The sequence below is a fragment of the Acromyrmex echinatior genome, chromosome 2, assembly GCF_024713525.1.
Source record: "Acromyrmex echinatior isolate Ae372 chromosome 2, ASM2471352v2, whole genome shotgun sequence".
Lineage (NCBI taxonomy): Eukaryota > Metazoa > Arthropoda > Insecta > Hymenoptera > Formicidae > Acromyrmex > Acromyrmex echinatior.
Window position 1 is genome coordinate 11,120,345 of NC_141853.1, and position 15,099 is coordinate 11,135,443.

The following is a 15,099-nucleotide window of genomic DNA, read 5'->3' on the forward strand; positions in this document are numbered from 1 at the left end:
CGCAAAGCGATTTCGTGAGACGAGGAGGAACGGTGGTTGGAGACCCGAGACCCCCGAGACCGTCGTATGAATCGAGCTTTAGAAGAGTCGGCCGCGCGCACGGATCTCTTTGTGCTATACGCAAGGGCCGGAGGGCCGGCTTCTTCCTTCTCTCCTTCGGACGGCCTCTGCTGATACCTTCGTCCCCGATCCCGACCGTCTCCTCATCATCGCCACGCTCTATCTTCCCTTTCCCCGCCTTAGCGCGCCGTCCTGTCCTCACGGCGCGGCGAGTCATCTCGTTTAGGTCGTGCTAGCGGCGACGGCGGCGGCGACGGCAGCGGCAGCGGCGGCGGCGGCGGCGGTGGCGAGGAGGGCCGCGAAAAGGGGCTGGGTGATACCGTGGCAGCCGAGGGGAAAGGATCGGCGAGAGCCAAGGAACGAACGAAGAGAGGAATCGAGAAGAGGCGACAGGGTCGAGGGAGAGTAGCTGCGGGACAGAAGGATATATGGCTGTGTATTATGTACTTGGACCCGCGCGTTACATACTCCTTCGTCGTCGTCGTCGTCGTCGTCGTCGTTCACATAAAGAGCGAGAAAGAGAAAGAGAGAGAGAGCGAGAGAAAGAAAGATAGAGAGCAGGTGTGTGTGTGTATATACGAGCGCGCGTCTATCGATGTGTGAATGCATGCGGGCGAGAGAAGAGCGTTACACACGAACGCCGAGGGGATTTCTTCTCTTTCTCATTCCTATTCTTTCTCTCTCTCTTTCTTTCTTTCTTTCACTGCATACGTGTGCGAAGGCTCACTTCGTACGCGAGCGAAGCTCTAACCAGCTCGAATCGAACACGCCTGCGGATCTGGAATCACACGAGATGCGTAAAAATGATCCCTCGTGATTGTATGGCGAGAGGACACCGTTCAAGATCGCGGCGAGAATCCTCATAAGCGGACAAACGAGGGGAAAATTCTGTGCGGAACATGCAGGATATCATCTCTGTGAACAATGTGATGGAAACGTTATTACATAATGTGTTGTGGAAGAGCACACTCCACGAATACGAGGTACCGAAAATGATATTGATTACGTAAATTAAATTTTAGAGTCGAAAAGAAATTCTGTTTCAAAGAATTTCATGATTTTAATGAATCTGTTTCAACTGTTTATTATAATCTTGTAATATTATGATATGGAAAGATTATATCAAGTTTGCATCGCGTATTTGTTTTAAACATAATAATGAACACAGAATGTATACACTTGTGTAAGTAATAATTTGTAATCATAATAATCCATTGGCAATTGGTTTATGTTTAAATACCACACTTATTATGTTTAAACATAGCAATTATTTTTATGGAAAACGCAAATGCTATATGTATATAATGATTGATGTATGCGCTAATGAATTGAGCAGCTAAGCATCATGTCTCGCTTTACAGTGAGAGCTATTTGAAATTTCTGGACAGAAAATTGATTTCTCTCTCTGTAGTCTCTCCATAGTCTCTATTTTGATATAATCAAATCCGATCTGTTGGTTACCTTAGTAAACAACTACTCGTGAAATGTTGTCATGAGAATACAATGTGATTATATTATTTTTTTTCTTTAAAATTTAGCATTCCTAAACGGTCATGAGATAACGTGAAATTTATTACTGATGCAAACTAAAAGAATGCGTGATAAAAAATTCACGTTTTATTTTGGATATTCCTATAAACTCCAGTTTTTGCTAATTTATGTGTAAATAATACACTATACTTAAAAAAAAATTTTCACTTAAAAATCTGTACGAATTGAAATATAAGAGTTTGTTAATATAATTCTTCTGTAACAAAAATAAAATGTAGTGAATAGATAGATTTTTTTTATTCAATATATTAAACAAAAAGACTTGTAACGCTATCTGACGGTAGGTGTATATTTCTTTCATCTTTGCTCGCAGCAATAGCAGATAATTAAGAGGCCTGTGTCGGTATTTGGCTCAATTGATAAGCTATATAAATTAATTTAATTAACATCGTTTTACTTCAATTACTTGTTTAATTAATTGAGTACATACTATTAATGTATAAAAATTTTATTTTTGTAAAAAGTCTTTCTATAATAATTTATAATAGAAATTCTTGATTTAATTTGTACATGTTCGTGATTATTCCTTGAACAATTAATTACTATTGAGTAATAAATACAAATTAATAAATGTTTAAATAAATTATTCAAATATATATTCTTTATTTACATATATAAACAAAATTATAGTTTTCGGCAATAAAATATCATATTATAGTTAATATATTAATATAAACGATTCTGCATCGATTCTATATTGGAAAAATGTATTCTTAAAAATACGATATGTTTAAGTAACATATAAAGTAATATAATAAATAAAAGAATTCATATTATTGTATAAATCATATAAAAGCAAAGACTTATTACCATTCAATAGTCTAGGAATGAGAAGTAACGCATTACTTTATTATTGTTATCGTTACTTTTTTGAAAATGGTTTATAACAATGATTTGGTTACGAGTGTTACGACGTTACAAATCAATACAAATATTTACTTTTTTATTGCCGTTGGCACTATAAACCTAATTTTAAGTTAATCTATACTGTACTGTTGGTGTTTATAATACGTTTGATATATTTGTTATCTATGTTACATAGTAAAAAATACTAAATATTGTTTATGCTTTATATTTTGAATATGTTCTAAAATTAACTGTCAGCTAAAAATTTATATCTTATGTTACATGTATTGTACATACTATGAGATTTTCAGCGCTAACAGTGAATTTTGAAATAAAACTTTATTAATTATATGCAATCAGAGTTGTGTGGCTGCTTTTTATACCAAAGATCTAGGTTTAAATTTACCAAGAATCAGTGTTAAAAAAACTATAGGTATATTTTATATGTCAGTGCATATATGCAAAGAAAGTCATTACGTCCCTGATAAGAGAGCTGAGAACTTGAGAGAGAGAGAGAGAGAGAGAGAGAGAGAGAGAGAGAGAGAGAAAATGAATTGCTTTTAATGTTTATATTACGAAATTAAATAAAGAAATAAAAATTGATTAAAACATCAATTTTATTGTAAATCAAAATTTTACATTTTAACAATTTGTACTATGTTTTCTAAAGAATAAATACAAAAAGTCACTATGTTATTAGCACCATTTTTATTACCATCGAGATCTACAATGCATGTTTTGCGCCGCATTTTTTCGCAGTCAAAGGATTAAAACATGTATATAATCGCATATATTATAAGAATATAAGATATTTCGTTATTCCTAAATTAGTGAATACACATGATATCATGCTGCTTTTTACAATTTGAGGCAACGTTTTGATTGGTCAAAAAGCAGCCGCTGTATTTGAGATAATTACGCATCCTCGAAAATAGAATACTTTATATTTTTATATCACACTGAGAGAAAAAAGTTGCTGTTTCAAAAAAGTAAAATTAATTGATTCAACTAAATGCAGCTTTCACGGACTGTCAAGCAAATATTTAATTAAATTATTTGTTAATTCAAGTAAATATATTGACATCATATAATCGCATATGTAATCATATTACATAATCATATATATTTTACTTAAATATATAAATATTTGAACTAAATGATCACTACGAACTAATTCTTTAGTTAAGTTAACAACTTTTTTTCTCAGTGTATGATGTATATAATAATTAATAACATGTTAAAATATTTTAAAAGTTAAATTTGATTTATATATTAGGTGTTGGAATTAATTCGTAGCGTTTTTAATGAAAGAATGTTATTTATTTCACATGAGCATTAAAAAATACATTAATGAAAGTACTTCCCATCACTTGTAAAACGCTACGAATTAATTCCAACACCTAATATAATAAATGCAATAAATTGTTAGTAAAATCGAGGTTGTTAGTGTTTAGGATATAGGTTGATTCGAGCATTATTCTTCCCAAATCTTATCCACGCAAGTATAGGACAGTAATATGCATTCCACAATACGAGCTGAATAAATAAATTAGTGTATGCTCTTACTATTACTCTGATATAAGGCACAACTAAAAAAGATAGAGAACAAATCAACATATGATATAGCATATGGATAAAATATCAAATAAAATATCAAATAAATATTTGTACAATACTTACGACACAAATAAAATAACCATTCACGATATTTCATAATTAACCAACTACGCCACCCAATCTTTTTATCTGGAATATAAATTATTTTTGACAATTGTAATATATTATTAGTGTTGACGAAAGTAATTAAATTAAAAGTATCTAATCTTGCAGACAATAGTCGTTACAACAAACATCAAATCAAATCAAATTGAAAGATTACAATGATTTTAATAACTAATTTGGTTTCTAATAAAAAAAAATAAATGTTGAAAACAACGTACCTAGCTTCGATGATCTAGACATATAATGTTATCAAGATTATGATTGATCTAATATGATATGATCGATCCAATAACGAATAAAATCTTGTGAACTCGGGAACTCATGAACTTGATTATATACGTCAAGGCCATCCGAGCTGGATCCATTGTTTTCAACAATTACCAAAAAAATATTTCAATCTGATCTGACTTTATTTAACTTTTAATAATTTTTGATTTAATAAAAGTAACTGATTTTTTGCCGGCAATATATTAGAATCAAAATATTTGAAAAGAATAAAGATATATTATTTATAAAAAAAAAAACAATAAATAGAAATTATCGAAATAATAATTTCTAATCATTGCGAAAATTGAATATTTACCTGGGAGTCCATGTAATTTAAAAACGAATGCCATGAAAGAATCTATATCCGCGGTTATATCAATAAACCATAATCCATTTAACGTTTGTAACGCTGTTTCATAAAATTCAGGTGAACCGTTACTCAAATAAGTCCCATATAAATCTTTGATTTTATAACATAGTTCGATAGTTTCTTTTGCGTTTTTGCGACATAAATTCAATCTATAGATGAAGATAAATAGAATTAATAAAATTATAAGTGTATAACTTGTGTGCACAATTTTGGCAGAGATTGCTCTGCCAAATTTATAAATTATTTAAATTATTTAAATTATATAGAGATAGAATATATTAGACTTAAATGCTAAACTTGCTTAGTAAAAATCAGAATTAAACATTGTATGCATACTTATCAGTGATGCCTAACATATAACCATTTACGCGCCAGAAATGATTAAATGCTTCTTCTTCTTCCAATGTCATGTTCAGTCCAAAAGACCTAGGTGCAATAGCGATGTATCCCACAAAGCTGAATTGTGTAAGTACCATATCTTTTTGATATATTTCTCCAATTCCAGCCTGCTTTGACATCCTGGTGCTAATTTTGTGATGCCAACGAATTGAGTTTATCGATTTGTACCAGCTAGCAAATATTAAAAGTTTAAACATTCGTTCATGTGTATATGTGTGCCTTCTTATATAAGAAGTTTTTATATTTAAATAAAATTTTGATTTAAACTTAATTGAAAGAATACTTTCAGTGCGCGATTCTAAATTTCTAAATACAATTCTACATCTAAAAGATCTCACACTAATTATATGGAAAATTGGACTTAAAATGAGTTTAATTTTCATATAATGTATCCTGGTAGCTTACGTCAAAATAACGTCTTTTAACGTTAAAATGACAGTTGCTACCAAGGTAGCTTATACATATAATGTGATGGACGAAAGATGTCATAAATACAAGACTTAATAATAGATAGTTTTTGAGCTACGATGTATCAAAAGTGCTGTGTGAGTACATTTGATACCTTTGATATACTATAATTAAAAAACTATCTGTTATTAAGTTTTATGTATGTTAAGTATTTTGTGTCTGTAACATTTTTTGTTAACGCATTATATTTTATTAGTTATATTTTATTTATGAAAACTCATTTCGTATATCAGAACACAATTTACAATTAATTAGGAATCCATCGGATATCTGAAAAGTATCCAGATTATCCGGCACTTTTTTACTATCTGACCGGATAGTCAGATATCATTAGTGTTCGGGAATATATCCGATTGAAATTTGATATCATTAAATTGTTGATTTTTTTTTTATATAAATGTTCTAAAAATAAGTATGCATATAAGTATGCATATTCGATGCTATAATATCTTATATATTATTACAAAATTACAATCTTTTTCTCTATAGGTTTTTTTTTTTTAGAAGACACTTTCTCGGAATCCGATCGGATATTCGAAAAATGTCGGATATCCGACTCGAAAAAATTGCCTTCTCGGATATCTAATTGGATACCGGATATCCGATGTTACATTCCGTCCGGATATCCGATATTCGATATTTAATAATTTTATGATCCGGTGCATCCCTATTAATTAGTATAGAGTGTGTGGCTACTAATTCATCTATTTTTAAAATAGTAAATAACTTTTCATAAATGCATGACTAAGCAAACATTCAGAGACGATAAAGTATTTTATGACATGTGTCTAAAAAGCGACATGTGTCTAAAAAGATTGTCAATACATGTCAATACATATGGTATGGTAATAAAATTCGGAATAAAAATTTGAAACCTTAAATGTGAAAAATAATCTATAAATTAAAAGCATATGTTGCACTTGTTGCTGGATCTTTTAATGATAACTTGTCAAAGCTGGATCTTATATAATTTAATATGAATATCGTATATATATCATATGTATTGACATTCCTTTTATACATATACTATAGGGTGTCTCACGTAATTGATCTGTGATCACGATTTTTCCGGTATTTCCGATGATCTAACAAAAATTAGTTTGGATAAAAATTAATCAGTTTTCAATCGGCTACAAATTGCATTATTAAAAATTTTCAAAATACTCTTTTTTAGAAAAAAAAGTCAAGGTCACTAATTTTTTTAAATGGCACTACATTTTTTACTTCATAATATTGTAACTGGTGTTAAGACGAGTTCAATGATCTGCTATATTATGACCTTAATTACAATAAGTGTTCGAATTGTAATCGCATTTTCTTGTAGGTACAATTCTCTATGTAATAAATTTCCATTAGTTACTCCTATAATGCTGTCACGGTGAATTTCTTCGTATGCTGTACGGATTCGCTGCTTTAAATGTTTCATATTTTGAACTGATATCGCGTAGACTATTGATTGCAAATGACTTCAAAATTAGAAAAAAATCTAATGATGATAAATCAGGGGACCGAGGAATTGGAAATAAATACGATGCACAACATCAATCGGAAGCACTTGCGACAATATTGGAAGTTGAGAAGAAAATTAAAGTAAGCTTGGGCTGTCAAATTCTGTTCATAAAAGTAGAGTCCAATCAGATGACCGTAGTACTAGACCACACCAAACATTCACTGTAACTTTCTGTTGAAAATTGTTCTCAGAACCAATGGCTTATCCTTCGACTAAAAATGATGATTATGATTAATTACACCATTATTTGAGAACTTACATTCATCTGTATTATATCCATAGGATATTCTGTAATATTTCAGGATTACTTTTGTACATGACAACTAGCCATGCTATAAAATTTAGACAACGTTGTGAATCAAATATTACGTAAATGTTGTACTTTGATCATTTTATAAGGATGATAACGATTCTGTTTTACCATCTTATGAACAGAACTCTTAGATAAACCAGTAGCAATTGCACAAATGGAAGTGTGCGGATTTTCTTCTAAATGTGCTAAGACCATAAAAGTATTGTCTGCAGTTGTACTTAAATGCGGTTTGCCTTTTCTTCTTTTCAAATTTTCCATAATTTCTTAAATTCTTTTCAATGTTATAAAACATTGTTGCACACGGATGATGTCTCTATGCTATGTCCATATAAGAAACGGACTTATATAAACGCAATTAAACTACTGTAATAATTATACATCGAATTTTTATATAGATATTTTTTGCAGACATGCACAAAATATGCAAATGTGCACAAATATGCAAATATCCACAATTGCACTAATAAATATGCATTTTTAGAATGCTTTTTTAATGTAACAAATTTCTTTTTTTATGTTACTTTCCAATTTGCTTTTTAAAAAAACATAAAATTGCATAAGAATCCGATGTCTAAATAATACAAATGACCTTTATCGTTCTACGAAGTAAATCCCCTAGAGACAACACGTCTGACAACGTTTGTATAGCTTGTGGAGAAACTCTAAGAAATAAGTCATCTATGAAGTTTGGATATCGTCTTAAGTCTTATTGTGTCATTGAATGTCCGAAACGTTTGTAAAATCCCTTTCATCGTCTTTTTTAGTTTAAGGAACAAAGAAATCTGCGAAAGAGCAAAATCGCAGGAACAAGGAAAGTGATTCAAAATTGTAATGGAATGCTGACTCAAGAATTGCGTATTGCCGTATATATATTTTAAATCATGTGACAATAAGATTTGAAATGATATCCAAAGATGATTTTTCAGTTTCCGCAAGTTGTACGAACTTTATCAGCAGTGTATTGTCTCTATGGGCATAATTTGAAGGATAACGGTCATTAAATAAAGGATGTTTTTTTATTTTCTCATAAAGCATCACTGCTTTTTTAATTCACAAATCGCAAAATGTAAATCATAAATGCAAATGTAAAATGAATCTGCGTTTTGAAAATTTAATAATTTAAACTGGACTGAACTGTCACGTCAACTTCTGCATTACAGTGATAAAGAGTAGCGATAACGAATTTTGTATTTGCTTAATTTATCAGCAGAGAGCTACCTTTTTTATAAATTTCCGTGATACGGAAAATATTAAACATATAGCAAGTTCCTCTAATCTGATTAAAAAAAAATTCAACATTTTAAAATATCAATGTTATCGCAGTTCGATTTTTGCGTTTCGGTAATACAATATTCTATATCTGCGTTTACAAATTATATTTTGCGATTTGCGAATTATATAGAGGCAGTTTAATATTTACTGAATTTTATTATTATATTATGAATATATTCGTAATTAATTTGTATTTATTTATAGGCATTTATCAGGTTTTATTAAATTGTTTAAATTGTTTTAAAGATATTTAAAATTTAGATATTAAAAACAAGTATTACAAAGAAAGAATTATATAAAAAAAAAAAAAACTATATTTTAAGCTGCCTCTACATAATTTGCAAATGGCACGGACGCAGAATGATGTCACAGCATGCAAGATGTATTATACATAGATGCGATCTATATATACAATGAATTGAACTGAGAAATTTGTAAAGAGCTTATGGAAGATATCTCTGCGAATAAATAAGCAAATACGAAATTCATCTTCACTACTTTTTGCTGTTCTGTTATTAATCAACTCAGTCACAGCAAGGCAGAAATTGACGTAGCAATCCAATTCAATCTACGTAGATCGTTATTCGCAAAATATAGATTTTACATTTTTTTATATTTAAAAATAATTTTTTAAAGTGATATCACTATGAATCTTTATAAATATATGTTTATATCAGTATGTTATATAATCAAGAATGACACGTGCCCCTTTACTAAAGTTGATATGTTAATGTACGTTAAGTCTTACGTAATCAAGAGTTTAAAGATGTAAGTTCTGCAATATTACTTATTAGAACTAAAAGTTTTTTTTTAATTGAATAAAAAACTGATGAAAATAATTTTTTCAATTAATAATGAATATATTATATAATTTAGAAAGTTACCGACATACCACTTTATTTTTAGACAATATTTTTCAAACAAAAGGTAAAAAAAAACATAACTAAAAAGTGTCTTCCGTCAGATAGTAGCAGTAGTCAGATAGTGAGTAGTTTTTATGATACTGTTTACAATTCTACAATTAATTTTTTTTTTATGATAAGCAAAAATGAGCGTCTAATAAAATGGGCTTTAAAACTGACACAATAGATAGTAATACGTATTCCTATTCTTTTTCTTTTACAGGAATTATTTGTATAAAGTATCTACAAGTGAATATATAAGATATTTCAGAATCTCTCTCTTTTTTCGCTATAAAATATTTTTATTGAATTATATGCATATTTACTTATTTATGTTGTTCTATAAGATGCAAATATGTAACGCGATAATTTTTCAAGAGTATTTCGATATATACACGATTGTTTTCAGTTCCAATATAGCTATTTTACACTATAAAGCAACATTATAAAGATTAAGTTAGCTCATGATCTGTTTTACAGACTAGTATGGCGGTTTACGCTGCACCCCAATTTTAAATTAAAAATCGTATTAAGAAAAAAATGATATGAATAAAACTGATTTAGGAAATTACAAGCATTTAAAATGACGTAATATTATCAATAATATAGTTATTATTATATAAACTACGCAATTTGCAAAAGAAAATCACAAGAATTTTATTTTTGCATTCGTTTTTAGTTGATTTAGTATAGAACAAGCCACAAATACATGAGTTTGTACTTCTTTAATTAGCTAAACAGATGATTTTAATAGTATTAATAAAGTGCAAATAGTTAATTTCTGAGAAGTAAGGGGGTGTCTTATTTTTTAGGAGATCTATGTCAGTATCGGCGACTTTCCTCTGTTATTGTTTATTTTTTTCATTAAAACATGTAAAAAATCTATATACTTTATAAGTGATTGTATTTGAAAAACTGTGACTTTTTCGTAATTTTTTTATTCTGTTAAAAAATCCGTGTAATATCTAAAAGTTGCTTTACGTATAATTTATATTATAAATAAAAATGTGATTGCATTTTAAAAATAAGATCTTATGATATTTTATTTGTATGTATCATGTATAATAAAACACAAAGAAATACGAGTATGAAAAAAATTGTAAACATTGGAAAAAACTTACTTGGAATCTGAATTATTTGGATCATGAGTATATAAGTTATTTATATGTAATGCAGTTTCGACATATCTTTTAAAAGCTGCACAGGTTGAATTACTTCGTTTTGTATACAAGAGCACCTGTTAAAAGACAAAAAATTTAACAATAAATAATATTTTGTTGTTATTTTTTACAATAAATTTTATTTAACATAAAATGAATTTTTAAAAGTAGTACAACATAAAACTATTTTCATAGATTGATTTTGAGATTATGATTTAATCGAAATGTGTGACAATAAAAAGATCTCATTTGTACTATATAAAATTAATATACTGTATAACAAGAATCAAGTACTATAAAAAATTATTTTAATATATTTATATGTATTGTTAATAAAATATAAAATTTTAATACCTTTAATATTGTTTCCACTGCAAATACTATAATAACTCCTACTATGTTTGCTGCTACCAATGACATCATGTTTCGCTTATAAAAGTTTTGAGCTCTAAAATTATAGGCGTTAGATTTCAAAAAATATGAAACAAAAGCAATATTAAAAAGATTATTGTAAAACTGGAAATAAATATCTGATTTAATAAGTTATATTGCATTAACATTTGTGTAATATACAAAAAAAAATATTCGAAAATTTTCTAAATTTTTAAATATTATCAATGTTTATATATAAATATTGAAAAATATAAATAAATATTAAATAATAGAAATATTTTATAAAAGCATAGCATTATGATTGAATACTTCTATATTTTTGTTTTTATATATAATTTATTTTTAAATAAATAATTTATTAATCTCTTAAATGTTTCTATTTATGTTTAATACGAAAAAAATATCTTTCTTCTATATTTTATTGCAATGATTGTTACTATCGGAATAGAATTGGAATTTTAATATTTTAATTCAATTTAAATACTTACTCTTTATATAATTGTTTATTGTACCATTCTGGAAGATCATTGGATGATATATCGGTTGCTTCCGGATCGATTACACTCTTATCTTCTAGGATTAATTTGAAATGTTCATCCACTGTCCGTGGTTGGACTGCAATATACATGTTTTATATATGTATATATATATATATATATATATATATATATAAATTGAAAAATAGAACAATAGAAATAATCAGATAATTTGAAAAATCATATAATAAACAATTCTATTTTTTACACAAACTCGCTAATACATTTGCAATATATATTTATATTTTGTTCAAAATAATGGTTTTTAATTTGTTTAATCTTATGTCTTTTTCTTAAGTAAAATTTGTTACAATTCATAGTATTCCTGATGTTAAAATATTAAATTATTTCAGCATTTCTATAATGGCTTTTCCATTATAACTAATCTGTGCTTCGCGGGTTTTCTCCATGTCTTGGTCCATTCTTGATGTGCCAACGTTTCGTGGGCCTTGCAGTCCACTTCATCAGGGCGAGGAGCAGCCAAGACATGGAGAAAACCCGCGAAGCACAGATTAGTTATATAGAAAGCACCCATGGAAGCATCAAGAAGGCTTTTCCATTGTTATTAAGAATGTATTGCAAGTGTTATTTTACATTTTATATTAAAATTTTGAATAAAGTAGTAATATTTTTTCACTTTTTGGTAGTTACATTTCACTATTTTTATGTGCAAAATAATGAGCAGAATTAGTTTAAGTATTGCGGAAATTATTAATTTTTGCATGAATCACTTTTATTCGACACAAGATTTTAAATTAATATTAATAAATAAATTATTCAAATTTATCGATCATACATATATTTTATTCGTAAAACAGCGTCACTGAACTCTGAAAATAAAAAACAAATAAGATGCTTACAAAAAATGGTAAGATACTTAAAATTTTTAATATTATCTAAAAATAAAATTATCTAAAGTAATAAATTTGAATAAATAGATGAGTATTGAATAAGTAAATAAATATTGAATAGATAAGTATGAATAAATGAATAGATAAGTATTTATTTTAATTATTTCTTGCGTCTATAAAAAAGACTTTGTATAGTGCAATATATAGCGAAATAATAAATCAAAGCAAACAAAACTTTTGTTAAACTAAGTAGCTCCTATCAAATTTATATGTATGCAAAACTTGATAATTTCTGCAATGCTTAAACTAATTCTGCTCATTATTTTGCACATAAATCATTGCATTATAATGGATTCTAATTCTATTTATTTTAAGCCCGATTGCACTAACGTTACTTTTTAAGCGAGACTTAAAACTCTCTTTGCCTCTGTCTCTTTTTCGGCTTTAAAATGAGAGAGAGAGAGAGAGAGAGAGAGAGAGAGAGAGAGAGAGAGAGAGAGAGAGAGAGAGAGAGTTTCAAGCCTTGCTTAAAGTAACGATGCAACCCCGGGTCTTAACAGCTAAATTAGAATCTGTTATAATGGTGCAATGATTTACATTGAGAGTCACTACACTTTGAAGGTGATTAAGACACTTGTAAAAAATGAGGACATATTCACACCTTTTTTGCAAAAAGATAACATACTTTCACTTTATGTAAAGTTATATAAACGAATTATTCAAATAACACGTTATAATTCTTCTACAATATATTGTATTTAGGTTTCAAATAAAATAAAATATAATTTTATAATGTATTTGTTTAGTAATTTTTTGAACACTTTACACATATTAGATATAGTAAGTTAATTAATTATTAGATATCTTATATATTAAATATTAGATATTTTACTTAATTAAAATTTAAATTATATGCAAAAAAACAATAAATGCCAATTGTTCTTGCGATTTTATTCATATAATTTAATGAATTCGATTACTATATAGATTAGGAAGTAGTACAGATTATTAATAGATTATTTAACGAATTCGAAACAATTCTGCATACGTTTTGACTCGTATTAAGGCATCCTCAGTGACAAAAAAATAATTTACATAAATAAAATAATTTACAGTGACAAAAAAATAATTTACATAGATAAAATACTAAAAAATTCAAATTACGAATGATGATACATATTTTTGATATATCAAGACCATATATCAAGTATGATCAGGAATAGTTCTTGTTAATGATTGATATGACTTTAGATTATTTTAAAATATCTTTATATATTATTTAATAAAAAAGTAAGTATAATATTTTTGAAATATAAAATATTAAATTTAATAGTATTGCTATTATATTATTGTTGACGCTAAGTGAAGTAAAAGAAAGATGTAATTTTAAATTATAAGTAATGAGATAACTAAAGGTAGATAAAATTGATAACTAAAAGATGATTAAAAAATTTTAAGAGTATTAGTATTCTAATACAATATAGTTATGTATAATTTTTATATATGGTACAAGATTTAATGTAAAACACGTTCAACGATTATATTTAATTGCTATAATGTTCGGCGCAAAGTCTAATGTATATTCAATTATCACGTTTTTGCGATTACATATACATTAATTAGTTTAATCAATATATTTAATTGGCGCAGAACTCGATGACGAAATATTCTGAATATGTGATAATTAAGCACTAATGATGCACTCATCTGCATAATACGTGATCACTCTATTATAATTGAAATTATATTCTATTTAATTGAAACTCTTTAAGGCGCACAATAAAATTTACTCTTTGAAATTCAGAGAACTTCAACCACTGCTTCGATCAAAAACTATTCTTTCTGTGTTTAATACATGTTTAATTAAAAATAATAAAATTTTGCCTTACCATCGTCAATATGTATCTTCCTCATTTCACTACTTTGTATATTTTATTAAGTCACAATTTTATTAAATCACAATCAACAAAAGATTTTATAGTAGGAATACGAGTATAGATGAAATGCGAGACTGCAGATCAGAGCAGCGCGTGTATTCTTGCTCAGCGAACAACTTGATACTAAAGAATGTGACAAGCAGCGTCCTTCACTGGCATACTCCTCCTTTCGCACGAGAGCAGGTACATCATGTTACTCTTAATATACTGCTAACTCTCTTTATTGAGTTTAATTTTTCACTTTCTGTACAGAACAATTCAATATCTTCTGTACAGAATAATTAGAGGGATCATATTATGTAACAAAAATTATACAATTTTATTTAAAAAGAGAAAATAATTTTCATATGATCTTGAAAAATTGATTTTACTATTATCTACGTCCTTACAACTAAAACAAAATCTATACAACTTTTATAAAATATATTTCTATAAAACATTAAAATCAAAGAAAATTTTGGAAAGTGAATAAAGTAAGATATTTTATATATTCATTTAAAAATTATATAATATAAAGAGAAATTTCCGATGTAATACTCTAC

At 27.9% G+C, this 15,099-nt stretch overlaps 1 protein-coding gene across 1 annotated transcript; it reads right to left on the minus strand.

Moving 5' to 3' along the window:
* Positions 1 to 3,150: 3,150 nt before the first annotated feature.
* LOC105148654 (uncharacterized) lies at positions 3,151 to 14,702 on the minus strand. The gene is made up of 9 exons (XM_087402538.1): positions 14,510 to 14,702; positions 11,722 to 11,848; positions 11,195 to 11,288; positions 10,802 to 10,917; positions 5,153 to 5,386; positions 4,763 to 4,965; positions 4,138 to 4,203; positions 3,866 to 4,046; positions 3,151 to 3,726 (listed from the first exon to the last, which is right to left on the minus strand). The coding sequence occupies exons 1-8, from the start codon at positions 14,532 to 14,534 to the stop codon at positions 3,901 to 3,903; spliced, it is 1,011 nt and encodes a 336-aa protein (XP_087258664.1). The 5' UTR covers positions 14,535 to 14,702; the 3' UTR covers positions 3,151 to 3,726; positions 3,866 to 3,900.
* Between the last annotated feature and the right edge of the window lie 397 nt (positions 14,703 to 15,099).